The 15,875-nt window shown below is 43.4% G+C and overlaps 1 protein-coding gene across 1 annotated transcript in view; it reads left to right on the top strand.

Moving 5' to 3' along the window:
- The first annotated feature begins 8,447 nt into the window (after positions 1-8,447).
- The window catches only part of meis1a (Meis homeobox 1 a), a 208,844-nt gene continuing 201,416 nt past the window's right edge, over positions 8,448-15,875 (top strand). Inside the window, exons 1-6 of the mRNA XM_048600888.1 lie at positions 8,448-8,804; positions 9,077-9,303; positions 9,883-10,024; positions 10,563-10,613; positions 11,693-11,743; positions 12,718-12,870. Coding sequence (XP_048456845.1) covers positions 8,793-8,804; positions 9,077-9,303; positions 9,883-10,024; positions 10,563-10,613; positions 11,693-11,743; positions 12,718-12,870 — 636 coding nt within the window. The 5' untranslated portion in view covers positions 8,448-8,792. The remainder of the gene's footprint in view (positions 8,805-9,076; positions 9,304-9,882; positions 10,025-10,562; positions 10,614-11,692; positions 11,744-12,717; positions 12,871-15,875) is intronic.

A 15,875-nucleotide genomic window follows, 5' to 3' on the forward strand; every position in this document is an offset into this window, starting at 1 on the left:
CCTATCATACCTTAATCAAAGACTAATATTTTACATGTTAGAGGTTGAAGTTGAAATGAGATTTTTGGACTATCTATTTCTTTGGTTGTAGTTACATGAATTTGTTTTCTGAAATGAAAGATAAAAGTTTAATGGATTCAATTTTCTTCCAAAAGCAAGCATAAAATCTATTCAAAGATTCTAAGATTTCTTTAAATGTTGCAAGGTTGGAATTTTAATGTCATTATTTTTATGTTCACCTTATAACTAGGGAAATTAGTTTTTAATCATCAAATAAGGCAATACAAAGTAATCCAAAATGTGTTTTGAGAACAGATTTTAATGCTGTGTAGTATAAAGGTGACCAAGGTTGGCAGTGATTTTATTTTGACTTTTACAAGACTTGTTTTAAACATAACATCTTGTTAGTATTTTGTTCAGCACTTGCTTCTTAGTCCAGACCTCCAGTCCAAAGAAAATATTCCAACCATTTACGAAAGCCTAAATTCTTCTTCTAAAGTAGAAAAGTGTGCTTTGAAACTTTGAACATTGTGAATTTTCATACTTATAAATGTCAGGGACAGCTGTAATACATGTTGGTTGATTGACAGCACAATTCCAGGAATCAAGTACACATTTTCAGCTTTTAATTGTTTGTGTTTATCTACCTTATTATCTTTTGACGTGCATTTGAAATGTTTTATGCAAGTAAGTTTGAGTGCAGAAATATTGGTAAATATGTATCCATGTTTACAAATGATTTGGATGACCTCAACTTGAATATTTTAACTTAAAACATTTAATGCTGGGATTCAATTAATTTGTGACAGTTTTAATTATTTTATTGAGTAAGGGAAGAATGAATATATTTGAGAGTAACATTCAACACACAAATGTTGTATGTGTAAATTAATGTACTTAAGTATGTAAATATATTTGTACAACTGTTGATTGTGCAAAATTAGAATTTTTTCACTATTCTGAAATAAATTATTTTAACAAGATACAAATAACCAGACACCTAAAAGATTAAGCGTATAATAACTCATGTGCATGCATTTGAAAACATCGGGCGTGTTTACACCGTGCAAATTCACACTTTGGTATAAATTCTCCTAAGTCTCTTTATTACTAACCCTAAAGGAGTTAAGATGCCACTAAGTATCACCATCACTTTGGAGACACGAGCATATAATCTATTAAACATTCAACAGCCCAGTTATACTCCCAGGTTCTCGTTTTTCTTTCTGTCTAGATGTTGGAAGAGCTAAACAAAAACATCTAAACAATTTATATTTCGGCGACTGGTTTAGATTTATTGTTAGAAATTACACAGGGTTCTAAACAAAAATCTTTACGATTATAATGCACAATTCAGAGCAAATAAACAGCGAAAGAGTTTCACTGATTAGTGTATACTCGATTACCATTTGCACAGGATTTTACACTAACAGGTCCATTTGGGGAAAAAAAACTGACGCTAGGAGCTTTTAACAAATGTTAAAAAGGGACTGGGTGATTAGATTACCTCACCGCAATAAATACCATTCCCAAGTACATTCACATGCAAAAGACAATTGTTGCACAAGAGAGACCTTTTTAAAAAATGTCACTAATGTTGCATATGGTTTGGATGCAATGTTCAAACTTCTGTGGAAACGTCTCAGTGTGAGGCAGGGAGACAGCCGCCTGTACGTGAACAGCATGGATCGGGAGAAATGTCTGAGAGAATACGATGCCTGCTGCAGAACTTGTTACTCACCCTTTTCAACTTGTACCCAAGGAGCCCCTTCGGACGAGTTTAACAAATATCCCACTGAAACAGATCGGCGGGACGTGGCAAGTCCCTAAAATAAATGCGAAATAAATGTTGTGGCTGCATATATAACGTTCGGCCATCGAAAAGTGCGCATAAATCTTTCTAAAAATGATATAACTCGGAAGAATTTTAAAATAAGTGCATGCCTCACAGAACTGAAACCTCGACTACCTGCAACCTTAGGATGTAAATTAAACACGAGAGAGCGTGGAAATAAAATGAACGAGTTTTCCATTTGTCCTTATTATGAGAAGAGAGGCAGGGGAAGTGGAAATAGAGAGTTAATTGTCAATATAACTGATTGACCTCAAATGTCCCAAAGTATTTGTAAGACAAAAGTATACGAGAAAGTGTTGGCAAACTACGGTGCTGTGCTAATTTCTTCCAGCAATTCAAACTCTGGTACTTTTAAATTAGCATCAATCACGGAAATATTGCTTAATTTAGACTCCCAATTATTCTTTAATTTATAGTGCTTCAGAAATGCGTCAATTAATTAATTTAAAAGATTACAGATTAAAGCACCGTTTACAATGAATCTCTGGCAGTGACACCTGTACAAAAACATGAAAGCTTTTGTAAACTCGCTAAAAGAACAGCAAGATGGGGTCCCGCGGATAACGTCTTTATTATATAGGGCCCAATATTTATAGCGCCTGTTGAAACGTAATGATGACAGTTCCTCTAAAATTTATGTAGCATAGATTATGTCTGATTGAAGGTCCTAATATATACTTTCAATTCAAGGACTGGACATCCGCTAAATTATGCATTTATAACGGCAAATGAATCGTAATATTGTTCATATGTGAAGACGAGTGATTTCCACTAAAATTACAAGAGGAAAGGATTGTTTTGATGTCGCTTTTGTTTAGTTTCTGCCGTTTGTACAATTTGAGTTTCCAAACGCCACTGCCTCGATTCAAGTGTATATTTTCCATTTTAAAAATTGCATAGGCCGTCCCTCATTGTGGCATCGGTGATATGGTCAACCCGTTTCTGCCCAACTTTTAATGTGCTGTCAGAAACGGCTGTTCCTACAGCCGCATATCTTGTGACTTTACACAGAGCGAGGAGCGCCGGGGAGATTTACAGAACGACCGTGTGACAGTTGCAGGGACACGGCCTATTCCTGTGAATAAACATGATCGCCCCCTCCCTTAACTCAGTCCGCAGTTGACGTGGGTTGCAAATGGGGAAAAGAATGTACGATTCGGTCATTTATGTTTTAATTGCAAAAAGTCCTATGCGTCGCGTGAGATTCTGTAAATACAAGACTTCTGTGTTTAACCCCAGATATTCAGTAAACTTTTCTTTAAAAAATAAACTTGAGAAAGACGCTATATTAAGCGTAACAATCCTATCTCACCACCCCTCACCGTTTTGCTCATGCCTTAAAATATTTGCGTTTGTCGGGGTTTGCTGTTGCTGCGTCGATGGCCTGTAGACGGCGCCAGTGAGAGGGCACATTGAGACTGGCGTAAATCCCCAGTCAGTCCTCCCTGACCGTTTCTGAACGGGTCATTCTATAGAATTTCCCGCGGGTTCAAGTCCTTCTGGCGACATTCCCTCAAGCTTAAACTCGTCGTTCCATGTTACTTAACAAGCCCCGCTCAGTTTAATTCGTTGTGTTCGCAAGTTACTCACAGTTAATGAGGAAGGGTAAAATATCTGGGGGAGGTGGGGGCGGAGAAATTGTCTGATACCTTTCCTAAAATGAGCTTCTTAAAAGAGAGAGAGAAAAAAATCAGCAATGCTCCCACAGTGACACACAACAAGCGCATTGGGCTTTGCAAAATATAAACGTGTTACAAGGTAAAATATTGCTGTGCAGAGACAGTGATGACTTTTAATACGTTCAGCCTGTGCCACATTCTACAGAGATCTCTCAGTGCTGAAAATATTGCTTCATTAACTATCTTGCTCAGACAATCTCCCCTCACATGTCTTAACGTTGCTTTTTGGCTTGTCTTCGTCCAGTTATGTTTACTTCGAAATGAAGCAGGGAATTTCAATAACAAAAGTTCTCGCTGTGCTCACGGATGTATTATAAATATCATTCACGCCTCAATGTCACTTAATTACGTTCACAACTTTGTGAGGATAAATTCACCCAGGGCTAGCTAGCGCCTCACAGCCAAAGGGGAACGCAAACCGGGTCAAAATGTAAACTGGCATTTTCTTTTCTCTTAAAATACAGCAGCCTTTCCCTCCCCTTTTGCTTTGATTCCTTGATTACAGAGTCTCGATTTGTTTTATTTTTCTGAAACAAAAGCCTTTGGATTATTTTCCCTGCCCCTTCTCCTCCCCCTCGATGCTCACTGTGCAGGGAATCTATCTCGCTGCCGGGTTGCTGGAAGTATTTTTGGGCTAGGAGTGTGGAATTGTGCTAGCGCCTTGTTACCCAGGACGACCTCTGGATGACACAGGGAGTGGACAAGGCAGCTCACTGTTCAAAGAGGCATTTCACCTCTCCCCCACCCCTCGCCCCATCCCCACCCCCCTCTCTGAACCCATCAATAAACATCTAGACCACTCACCCGTCTCTCGAAAAAGCAACTTGCAAATAGACAAATAACGAGAGAAGGCTCTTGCAAACAGCTCTCACATCCAAAACAAAATAGATTGTGGTGAGTTTGTACTGTCATTTCGCGAGGCGTGTCATTGTCAACTTATTTAGAAGAGCATTTACGGTGAATCTAACTTTGTGGCGATGTTTTTTGATAGCTACAATTGGGTCAGTGTTTTAAATTGATCAGGAATAAAGCGATCCTTTATGGATTTGTACTTTGGCCATATATGTTAAAAAAAAGACAGGGTAAAATGTTTAAGAATTGGCCGATTATTCCTGAACTAATGACCTTGATCATCTTTACTCCTTCTGTAGCTGTCTCCCCCTTTCCTCCTAATGGTCAGATTCCCGCCACCCCCATCCCTCCCCAACTCCCTTTTCCTGGATTGTCAGCAACAGTCGCAGATTGCAGATTGACCCCAGGGTGGAGAGAACCAGTGGTGGTACATCAAAGAGCACAAGAACGGTGGGACGGAGAGGCGAGTGGACATCTGCCCTACTGTTCATTGCTCGGGATCAGGGATGACTCCCCCCACCCCTCCAACCCCATTGCAGTTCGCCGTATGGGGAGACAGGCAGCACACTGCATGTTAAAACAACAGCTCAACCAACTCCCAATATCCCGGAGATACAATTAGACAGGGAGAATAAAAATACTCGACTATCCGCCTCTTTGGAACTCAAAACACCAAATGAAAACTCAGCATTTGGCGATGATTTTTATTTAGCACAGATGATTCATAATTAAATTCCCAAACTGCCCATTCCCGAATTCATAGTTCTTCTTTTTCATCGCCTGGGTGATGGCTTCCACCAAAGATTTTTTTTTTAATTGTATGTGTTCTGAAGAGAAAGCGATTTTAAGAAAATAAAACGCTGTTTCCAATTCTACATATAGGTTAACAAAAACAAGTTAAGTTTTAACGACCTAAACACACACAAACATAAAATATAAACATGTGCAACTAGGCAGTGATAGATTTAATAAGGATACGACTATCTGCTAAATGCTGAAGTCACGTTACGAATGGACATTAAAGACAAATTAAATATTGTACACATCTTAACTGAAGTCTCCGTGTTCAGAAGCTATGTTAGATCGGAAAGAGGTGTATTTAAACGTGTTCCTTAATATCCACTTCTTTTCAGTTGTGGTTTAATTGGCTGGCCTCTATTCCCGTGGTTGCAATTGTATAAATGGAGAGGTGTTTTGAACAATGTGCACTCCGCTTTTTCAGCTCTCGGCGGCTTCTCTCCTACTTACAGTTCGAATTTGACGATTAAAAAGACAGAAGTGATTCTCCAATTAAAAGTTTGTGGACTGGTCTGGCAGATAGTGTATAACAGAGATGGGACTTTGAAAATGCCTTGAGTTAAAATCTTAGTTGCAGAATCTTTTATTTCGCCTTTTTAATAGGCTTGTCCTTTCATAATAACAGGTTTTTATTTTGCCTACTCGGTGTTTAGATCGGAACCCGTTCTGCTCCTCAAGTTCTGATCTTAATGACTGTTTACTGACTGTAAAAGCAAACGGTTTCCAAATGAGGTTTGGCTAAACAAAATCATATCGTTTAAGTTTGGCCTGTAAAATTGGATATATACCAATATCTGGGGGAAGGGTTAGGAGACTGGTCACCATTCGAATGAGATTTGTAAATTTAAAATATAACGTTTTGAAATTTTTCAATCGCAATCAATTACGTTAAGTCTCCTTAAGAACCGCAAGAAAAAACAGTTTCTTACCTGAAACACTCGATTTTTAAAATATATATATATATACCTGTGGGTGCCCAGCTTGAATCTGGAATCATTTTCCGATCTCTGTGAGGGTGTCCGTCGGAGCTGTGTCGTTGGCAGGAATCAGATTTTGATTCTGTGATTTTTGTTTTTAAAACAAATGGTGTCTTTTTCTGACTTTCTGTTTCTAACTCAAAAGAAGCCACCACTGGATGTTTCAATGTCCCAGAGCGGATTGTTTACGGGCGAAACATTTAGATGTTCAAAAAAAAAGGGGAAATTAACCCTTGCAACTTGAAGCGAGGACTCTGGGTCTGATAAAGGTATGTTATTGTATTTATGAGTGGGGTTTCCCCTCCTCCCTCCCAAAAAAAAGCAGTTTTTTGGACAAAGTTTAAAAGACGTTTAAAAAAATTCAACGTGTAACACTTTCAAAGAACAATAAAAAGCCCCTTTTTTTAAGCATTAAGTTATTCTCGTGGATTTAGTGAGGAGTCTGGGGGGGATTTACTCAGAAGACCCTGAGAGGGTTATTTTTTTTTGGACAGTGTGAAGCTGGTGGCACTCACTCACTCACTCACTCACTGCTACACTGTGGATCCACCTCCCCATGCATCAGACTGAACCAATCCCCTCAGAGAGCCGAGCAGCCTGCTCTAATTGATCACCTGGGCAGCCAATCAGAGCGGGGACTTCCCACGGCACGTTCTGATTGGGCGTTGGCTCCAGATCCAGAGCCCACAGAGCTCCGGGCTGTCCCATTTTCCCGAGAAAACAGGGGAGTGGGAGAGAGAGAAAAAAACAATAAGTGACCACAACTTTATACAGCTTGAGGGGGGGTCCACCTCTATAAAAAGTAACAGTTAACAACAGCAGGGCGTGCGTTAAATTGTGAAATTCACTTTGACTTCCAGAAGTAATAATTCCTAATGGGAAGTGACAAAAGCGAGAAACGTGAATTAAGATCACAGATTTGAGCAAATGAATTGAAGGGGTTATTCTTTACAAAAATCTCAAGTCATCCCCATCATTGATAGAATGAGAATTCTGCAAAAATAAACCAGGGCGAATATTATAAGGTGTGGACAATAAACAGAGTCTGATTATCGGGAGAATCTGGACAAACGTGAATGACAAAGGTGGAATTTGAAGTGAACTTAGTCTGGCCACATTCATTCAGCAAACACCATTGAATATAACATTTCATTCCTCGGCGTGGTTTAACTGCATAAGGGTCCAGCAGCAATCTCAACCTGCACCCACCGTTTGGAGAGATATTACCAGTCACCCGCACGATTGCGTTCGAATGACAAAGTCAATGTTTTGGAATTTTCTCGTTTTTTTCAAGCTGAGGAAGTTGCAAAAGGGACAGAGAGAGTGGGGAGAATGAGCAGGAGTCATAATAATGGAAAAGCAGCTTTGTCTCGGGCAGTCTGAAGAGTTCACTACAAAGTGAACACGCAATTGATACACTGTCTTCAATTGTCAACACAGAAACCAAGCCCCGCATTTGGAGGGGGCTGTTGTTGTGGGGTGGATTGTGAATGTAAAATGTGCAGCTTCTGGGCTGTGTGTGTGTGTATGCGAGCTGTACCTGCCTCTTGTTAAGCTTTACATTTGCGGGAGCTGGCATCTCCCCCTTTCCCTGTGCCTGTGCCACCCCTCCTGTGCGAGAGAGATGAGGTAGTCCAGTGCGCCTTGTGTAAGACGCGACCTGTTATGGCCACCACTGCTTCCGGGTTCTAGCATTCTCTCCCAAATCCACCTCTGCCCTTGCAACACGGGGGCAGCAGCAGCGGCGCCGGGCCCTTTTAAACAGCTCCAAACTCCGGAGAGAGTGAGATTGGTCTTTCCCACCCCACCAACCACCCTCCAACAACCCCCCCCCCCCCCCCCCCCCGGCCCCCCCCCCCCCCCCAGCCCCCCAGCCCCAGCACCGGTCTCTCCCAGGCGCTGGTGCTGCTTCATTTACACACGAGTAGAGGCGATCGAGAGAGCTGGAGCTCCTGCGGGGAGATCTCGCTGCCGTTACCAAGGGTGTCCTCCATCTCCCCCCCAGCCTCCCATCCCACTACCACCCCCCCCCCACCCCCCCCCCCCCACCCCGCCCCACATACACCCAGTGGAAGTGCACGGCGGATAATTCATTCACAACCTTGACAGCCTTGCTTTGATTGACAACTGGAGTGGCAGAGAGCCATGAGGCTCGGCAGTTCGGTTTGAGGGGCGCTTTCTCTCTCTCTCTCTCTCTCTCTGGCTTGGAGGGTGGGGGGGGAGGCGTGGAGGGGGGGGTGTGTTGGTGGTGGGGGGGTGCGGGGGGGGGGGGGGGGGGGGGGGGGGGGGGGGGGGGGGGGAGGGAACGAGAGATCCCTCTATCCTCCCAGGTGCTGCACTGGAGACGACTAATATTTCCACATCGCTTATTTCTTGGTTTGCAAGCCAGAGGATCAGCAATATCTTTCCCGGAGGTGTATCCAAGTTAACCTGAAGACTTTTGTGGGGAGGGGGGGGTGGGTGGGGAGGGAGGGGGGAGTGAGAGAGAGAGAGACTCACAGAGAAAGAGAGAGCTGGTCATCTGCATAAGGCACTTTGAGGGATCTTGATCTGGCTTTGGACTGTGTGTTTTTGCCTGGTACTGGCCTTTTCCAGACTCTAACAGAAGCTGCTACAGAGAGACAGAGGCCGATGGCGCAAAGGGTGAGTACTTTTTGAACTGGTCTATCTTCTCACACGAGTGCTAAACGCGACGCTTTTGCAGACAGCGCGGTACTTTCAGGTGCCTGTGAAAACTTTTTTTTTAAATTTTGTGTTTGTGTGGTTATATTTTCTCTCGCCTCTGTTCTGTCAGGAACTTTGTCGATTTGCAAATGTGCGCTTTGTGCCTGTAACTTTGTTGACACACGGATTTCTTCCCCGTTTTCTTAATGGTGCTTTCTCTCTGTCTCTCTTTTTCTGTGTGTGTTGGGCAGTATGACGAAATCTCACATTACGGGGGTATGGACGGAGTCGGGATACCGACAACAATGTACGGTGACCCTCACGCCCCCAGGTCTCTCCAACCTGTGCACCATCTAAACCACGGGCCATCGCTACACAGCCACCAATATCCGCACACTAACCACGCTAATACCATACCACCGAACATGGGCTCCTCGGTAAACGATGCATTGAAGAGAGATAAGGACTCGATTTACGGGTAGGTAGCTGACACGTTTTGACCATGAGTTCCTCAACGTTATTCTGTGATCTGCGGCGGGGACGCTACACGTGACACGTTAGTTTTTCATTGAAATTCTCCAACAAAATGCCAAACACACGGAAAAAAAAGCACCAAAGTTTCGCCTCGGCTTGTGATTGAAATTGCCATTCTGTGGAAGCGATCTTGGAGCGAGTTAAATTTCATTTGCGATTGTAAATAACATGAGAACTCAGGGGCGCACACATCATGTTGCCGGATATTTTTTATAAATATTATTTTCGAAAAAGAAAAATTGCCGTCCAAAATGGCTGCTTAAAAGGTTATTTCAGGGCCATTTCGCTCTTAAATTCTGGCTTGCTCGGTAGGGAGAGAGGATTGCTGAGATTTCCAGTCGTTAGAAGCGACCGCGATGTTTTACCAGTCAGTACAGTACGTTTACGGCCAGTAATTTATGTAGAGCCTGCAGTCAACAAGTACGTTATAAAGAAGTTCAAACTGTAGCGGCTGGATCACTCAAAAGAGAATCTCCCTTTCGTTTCTGTGTGTTTTTTTTTGACATTCGCTCCTTTCTTGCAGACATCCGCTGTTCCCACTTCTAGCACTGATTTTTGAGAAATGTGAATTAGCAACTTGTACTCCTCGCGAACCGGGGGTAGCTGGTGGTGATGTCTGTTCGTCAGAATCTTTCAATGAAGACATAGCAGTTTTCGCTAAGCAGGTCAGAAAACACGCCATCGCCACCTTCAATCTTAAAAACCTTGGTTTTATTTTTGAAAGTTGCAATAGTTTCAGTGACTAGACTCGGGTTTTCCTTGGTCTGCAGCAGAGTTTAGCACAAATTTACACAGAGCGCTTGTTGTGCCGTTAAACAGAACTGAAAATGTTAATAGCATCAAAATTGAAACGGTGTCAAAATGCTTTTCAACGAATTGGGGTAATCGTATAGACCGATCACAATCGGAGCATTTTATTTATGGATCACGTTGGTGTTACCAGTGAAAACGCAGTCAGTTTAATTGTGGATATTATTTTATTTTTAACTTGTTTGAAAGAAGTTGTTATTGCCTTATAAAGTGTTCCTTTAGAAATGAAGTAATTTGCTATCTGTTGGGCGAAGACTGAGTAAAGTTTCCTTGTCGCTAATGTGTGATGTTAAAGTAGATTTTTTGGAAGTTTGCAAATCTAGTTGGATGTATCGACTGTGAAGAGCGGGAGCGGGGGGAGAAGTCACCATTGTATTTCTCTTCTCACTCTAGGTCCGAGCAGAAAAACCTCTATTTTCCTCCAATCCTGAGCTGGATAATTTGGTAAGCCTGACCGCCTGTTCAGTAGAGGGAAGTCGCTGTAGAGAAACTCGTAAAAGCGTTTCCACTGAACCAAAGCAAATATATATTTATAGTGGCAAATTGTCAGGACTTCTTGGGAGATGGGACGGCATCTATTGTCAGTTTAGCGTAGCCGCATATTTGGGGGAAAGCAGTGAGAGAGAGAAAGGAGAGAAAAAAAGCGATCGTTACAATCCATTGCAAATCTGCGTTTTTTTGATTTTCTGATAGCAATGACTGTCAGGAGCGATAACCATCACAACTCAGTTATTGTGTGGCTGTCACTCCACTGAAGACGATGCGTGATTCTTTTATATATATGTATTTCATTTAATTTTCGCTTTTTGGCCTGGGTAGTGAAATTTTGGGTCGCGGCAACGGTGCGTTAAGGTTCGGAGTTCTGTTCTGTCTCCCAAGTTGCCTGGGGTGGACGGAGAGGGACGAGAGAAGGAAGAGACAAGGGTTGGTGTGTGTGTGTGTGTGGGGAGGCGGGGTGGGTTCTGGTGGCTGGGAGTAATCCGGCCTAATGAATTTAAGGAGTCGCTCTAATTTTTTTTAAGTGCTAGATCTTTTTGACCCCCTTCCCCTCGCCACCCCCTCCCCACCCCCCACAAATGACTTCTTTCTACTTTTCTTTTAAAATAAAAGGTTGGAAAGAAGTTTACAGCATTTCTAGGCGGTCTCAAAGAAAGGGAAGTGTTTGCGTGCATTAGTCGGCCGAGTTCCATGCCTGTGCGGTTGATGTAGACTTGGCCTTGCTCTCAGTAGGCTGGAGAGTGCTGGGGGTGGGCGAGTGGGGCATGAGGAGCGGTATGGGGGGGGCGTGGGTTTAGGAGCAAACAGTAACGATTTTTGCCTATTTTTGCAGTCCCTCCAACTCCAGCGTGCCTCCCACCTCTCTCCCAAACACACGCACGCACACATGTAGGAAATACTAAAGATGCTGCCATCGCAACTATTTGTAAAAATGGGGAGCAAGATAAGTTTCCCAGCCTCCGCGCCCCCTCCCCCAGGCCCGTGCGTTTCCGGCTGCTAATAGATGTTTACCTGTTTCCTTTCAGATGATTCAAGCCATACAAGTGTTAAGGTTTCACCTTTTGGAGTTAGAGAAGGTAACTACCTCCTCTTCTGGCGTCTGGATGGTATTAGACATTAGTACTCGGTGCGACCAGTATTTGCATGTGCGTCTTGCTCTGGCTTCTTTGCAATTACTGTCAAAGCCAATCCTGCCTCACATTTCTCTTGCTCTTTCATTACAATTCATTCCACTAAAACCCCTGACCACAAACGCCCCGCCGTTTTGTTCATTTTAATCTCGCTGTGGGATTTAATTTTGATCAGCTCCATTTTTAAAACAAAAACATAAATCCTCTTTCTCTCTCTCCCCCCCCCCACCCTTCTCCCCATTGAGCCCACACGTTATAAATGATCTAAAGTTGTCAACAATCTGCTGATTCTGACTCATTAGACGGGAAATCATAATATTTTGTCCTGTTAGTCTGCGAGGAATATTTTAATCAAATCTAAAAGACAAATCGAGCTGGTATTTCTGAGGGGGGTGGGGTGTGACAAGAAGTGTGAGCATTGTAGTTTACCATGGCTGGAATCTCCCAAGACATATTTACTTGTTGAAGACCTGAGCAGTGCTTATCTGTGCCGCACTCAAATCCTACACATCCCCTTTTTCTCGGAATTGTTCAGAGTTTATAATGAAATAACGAGACGAAATTAAACTGTTTACCTTAAATGTCATTCATGCGGGTCGGACATCTAATGGGTACAGCCCCGGGAGCAGGCAAATTTAACACGGGTGTTGAATGCGTTGTAGCTGTGAATCATCTTGTCACTGTCAATTTTGTACCGATATCTCTATTTTGTTGGTTATTCCAAATTCTTGATGCGTGTGTCTCTGGGGGGAAATTCGCAAGTGCTTCCAACTATTGGGAACCTCGCGTCACACAGACCTGAGCCAGACTTGTCGCTTCTACCAGAGTGTTATAATTTATTTTTTTGTTTTTTTGAGAAAGAAGTATGTATTTTTTAGCGTATTGTTCTTCATTATTTTCTCATCGTCGTCCAATTGTAGGTGCACGAATTGTGTGACAATTTTTGCCACCGGTACATCAGCTGCTTGAAAGGAAAAATGCCCATTGACCTAGTTATTGATGAGAGAGAAGGCGGTTCCAAATCGGACAACGAGGAGATCACTAGGTCGTCGTCAGTTAATATCACAGATCAGGTACGGACAGAGTTCAGTACTGCTTGGGGGAACACGGAATACCTACCGTAGCTGTGTGCCTGCTGGTTATTCGCATATTGTCAAGAGCGCTTTGAATCTCAGTCAGAAAGAATATGTGACATTATGTATTGTAGCTTACAGAATGCATGGTGGTTTTTCTGTCGTGTGTGTGTGTATGTGTGTGCGTGTGTCTCTCTCTCTGTGTGTGTGTGTGTGTGTGTGTGTGTGTGGACTGATGGTTGTAAAGTTGACCCGGTTATATTTTTCTCACACCTTCTCGTGGTCGTTTTACATCTTGTTTCCTTCAGGACATTGCTGTAGACGAGGCTTCATTTTTTAAAAATTAAATAATACAAGTGGTTGCCGCTGAGCTAAATGGTATTTGAGACAGTGGTGTTTGTAATATAGGGGTGTGCAGAGAGAGACAGAGAAAGGGGTAGAATTTTGCCTTTCGCTTGGTTAAGACTGAAGCTAGCAACTGTGGCCGCTGTGGGGCCGATTCTGTATGAACTTCGGCAGATAAAGCATTTTTCTCAGTTCCGCATCTATCTTGCTTAACACTTTTAACTGAAAAACGAGGTGGAATTTGGCAATCGGTAACTTTGTTTTTGGATTTGTTTTTTGTTAAAGGAAGTGTAGACTCCTGGGGTGGGGTGAGTGAGTTGTTCTCAGACTCTATCTGTAGCAGCGGCTCGGTTTAAAGATGAAGAAGGGAGGGCGGGAGCGTGTCGCGCGGGCGGCCGGCCAGAGCGCACTCGATTCGGGTAGACGCTGCAGAAAGGAGCCGGCGCCTTGGGAACGCGGTACTAGCTCCGTCCCGCCGCTTTGAGATTTGGGGAGGGTTTTGTTTTGGAGGAAAGGCAGTTGCTGAGGGTGTGAGGGGAGTGGGGGAATGGAGGGATCTTAGTGATCACAGGGAATCCCTGACATTTACTGCTTCCCCTTGGTGAACGGGACGAGAAACAGCGAGAGAGGCAGCTGGTCTCGCTGACCGCTCATTCTCATTTGATTGCGGTCCCACACGGAGACAGGACCCCCTCGCCAGCACTTTTAAGCACAAACCGCTCTCCCCCACCCCTCGCCGCTCCCACATCGTGATATTTAAAAATACATTTACTCCTCACACCCCAAAAACATTAGAGGGTCGCAGCATTTTTAAAAGCAAGAGGTAAATTAGCAAGATGTGCAGAACCCATGGGGTAGTCCCAGCTCTCAAAATCTGATAAATCTGTTTTCTCTCTATCTCTGTGCTTGTCGTTTAAAAAAGATCATGCAGATAAACTCTTCGATGTTCAGACTCTGAACAAGAATCTCATTCACACACGTTTCCAAATTAAACCGGTTGAAATACTGCACAGACGCAGGGTATTTGCGGAAAAAAAGTGTATAGTTATATATTGTTTGTAGATACCTGGGAGTGACAGAGCGCTGCCTGAGCAATTACATCGTAAGGTTATTGTCAGGACTAGCACCTTCATTTCTTATTGAGTGTGAAAACTTGTGGGACAGTTGCAGTGGGAGAAACTGACCGCTTCAAAACTTGGTGGGGGGGGGGGGGGGGGGGGGGGGGGGGAGTACCTGGAAAATACATCAGTTTCCTCACATTCCCCGAATCACAAGGAGATGGACAATATTCCTAAACGAGTGATTTCAGATTCAGTGGGATTACTTGTGCATTATGTTCCACGGATATGCAGGAATTTGTTTTGAAGAAGAGGTTCAAATTTTGCACCGAATTCCAACTCTGAAGGAGCGTTTCATTCCCACATGTTTTCAAATTAAAACTGGTTAAAATCCTGCACAGTGTATTTACAGTGTATTTGCACACAAAACGTTATAGCTACGTACTGCTTAGGGGAGCAGTAATTAACCCTCTAGTTTTAACTAAAGCGAAGATTCCTACCCTTCCTACTCAGAGAACACTTCCTCAGTTTTTTGTTCTCGCTGTCCGCCAAAAGCAGAAATCAGGCTTATTTATATTTTGTGGCTTCGATTTCACGAGTATTTGTGAAGAAAAGTTTACACAAAAAATACTGCTTACTTTGAGAGAAAAAAACGTACTCTTCTCCGATCTTGTCTGTTTAAAACAAAACCCAGAAAGCTCTGTCCTTCCCATTAGGTTCTGATTGGTGATATTAGCGCTGTAGTTTCACTAGATTATCCCATCTTCGGTGTATTTTTAATATCTACCCTCTGGCAAAAATATAATCAAATGAACTGAACTAAAAACATCTCACAGCAATGTCAGAAGATAAAGGAAATGTAATTTGTTTGGAGCCTACACATTTTTACTTCTGTGCTTGGCTGTGGCAGTCAGTTACAGTCCCAGTTTGGGGTTTGCTCTGTAACCTCGTTCAGGCTGAGATTTCTTGGGGGATTGGGAGGCGGGGGTGGGGTGGGGTGGTGAGGTTGGTGTTGTTATAGACTCCGGACTCATCCCTTCCTCCAAGCTCTGACAGACTCTGCGGCCACTCCGGAATGGAGTTGACCCAGTTTCAGGCCTCACTACTGAACATTTAACAACAAACACTTGGCCCATTAAGAATTGCCTGGAAAGAGTAGTTGGAAAAAGCAGAGAGAGCTCTGCCTGAGGCCAGCGTTGGTGTAGAAGCGGCACTGTCCCTGGACGGGGCGTGAGGACTCAGTTGCTGAGCTCCTGTTGCAATTACTCCTATCCAGGATGGGAAGCGGACTGCCTGCTGGTCAGATTTCCATTCCTCTTTCCCAAACGATGCCACTGAGCGAGGAGACGTTTTGAAGAACGCTCTCGATAGTTTTGTTCCCTCTCTCAGTTATTGGCCGGCAGCTCTGTTCTTCATTCGCTGTTTTCTAAGTTGTGGAGACGGCTAGAAACCAGCTGACATTGCAGTTCCTCACACCGCTGCGCCTTGCCCACGGAGTGCCCGTGCCAACCTCATTCATTGGGAGTCTTTAGTCTCACCGTTCCCATTGTTACACTGTGTGGCACTGTCACATGATCCTCACCGTTCCCATTGTTACACTGT

The sequence above is a fragment of the Rhincodon typus genome, chromosome 9 (genome assembly GCF_021869965.1).
Source record: "Rhincodon typus isolate 14 chromosome 9, sRhiTyp1.1, whole genome shotgun sequence".
Lineage (NCBI taxonomy): Eukaryota > Metazoa > Chordata > Chondrichthyes > Orectolobiformes > Rhincodontidae > Rhincodon > Rhincodon typus.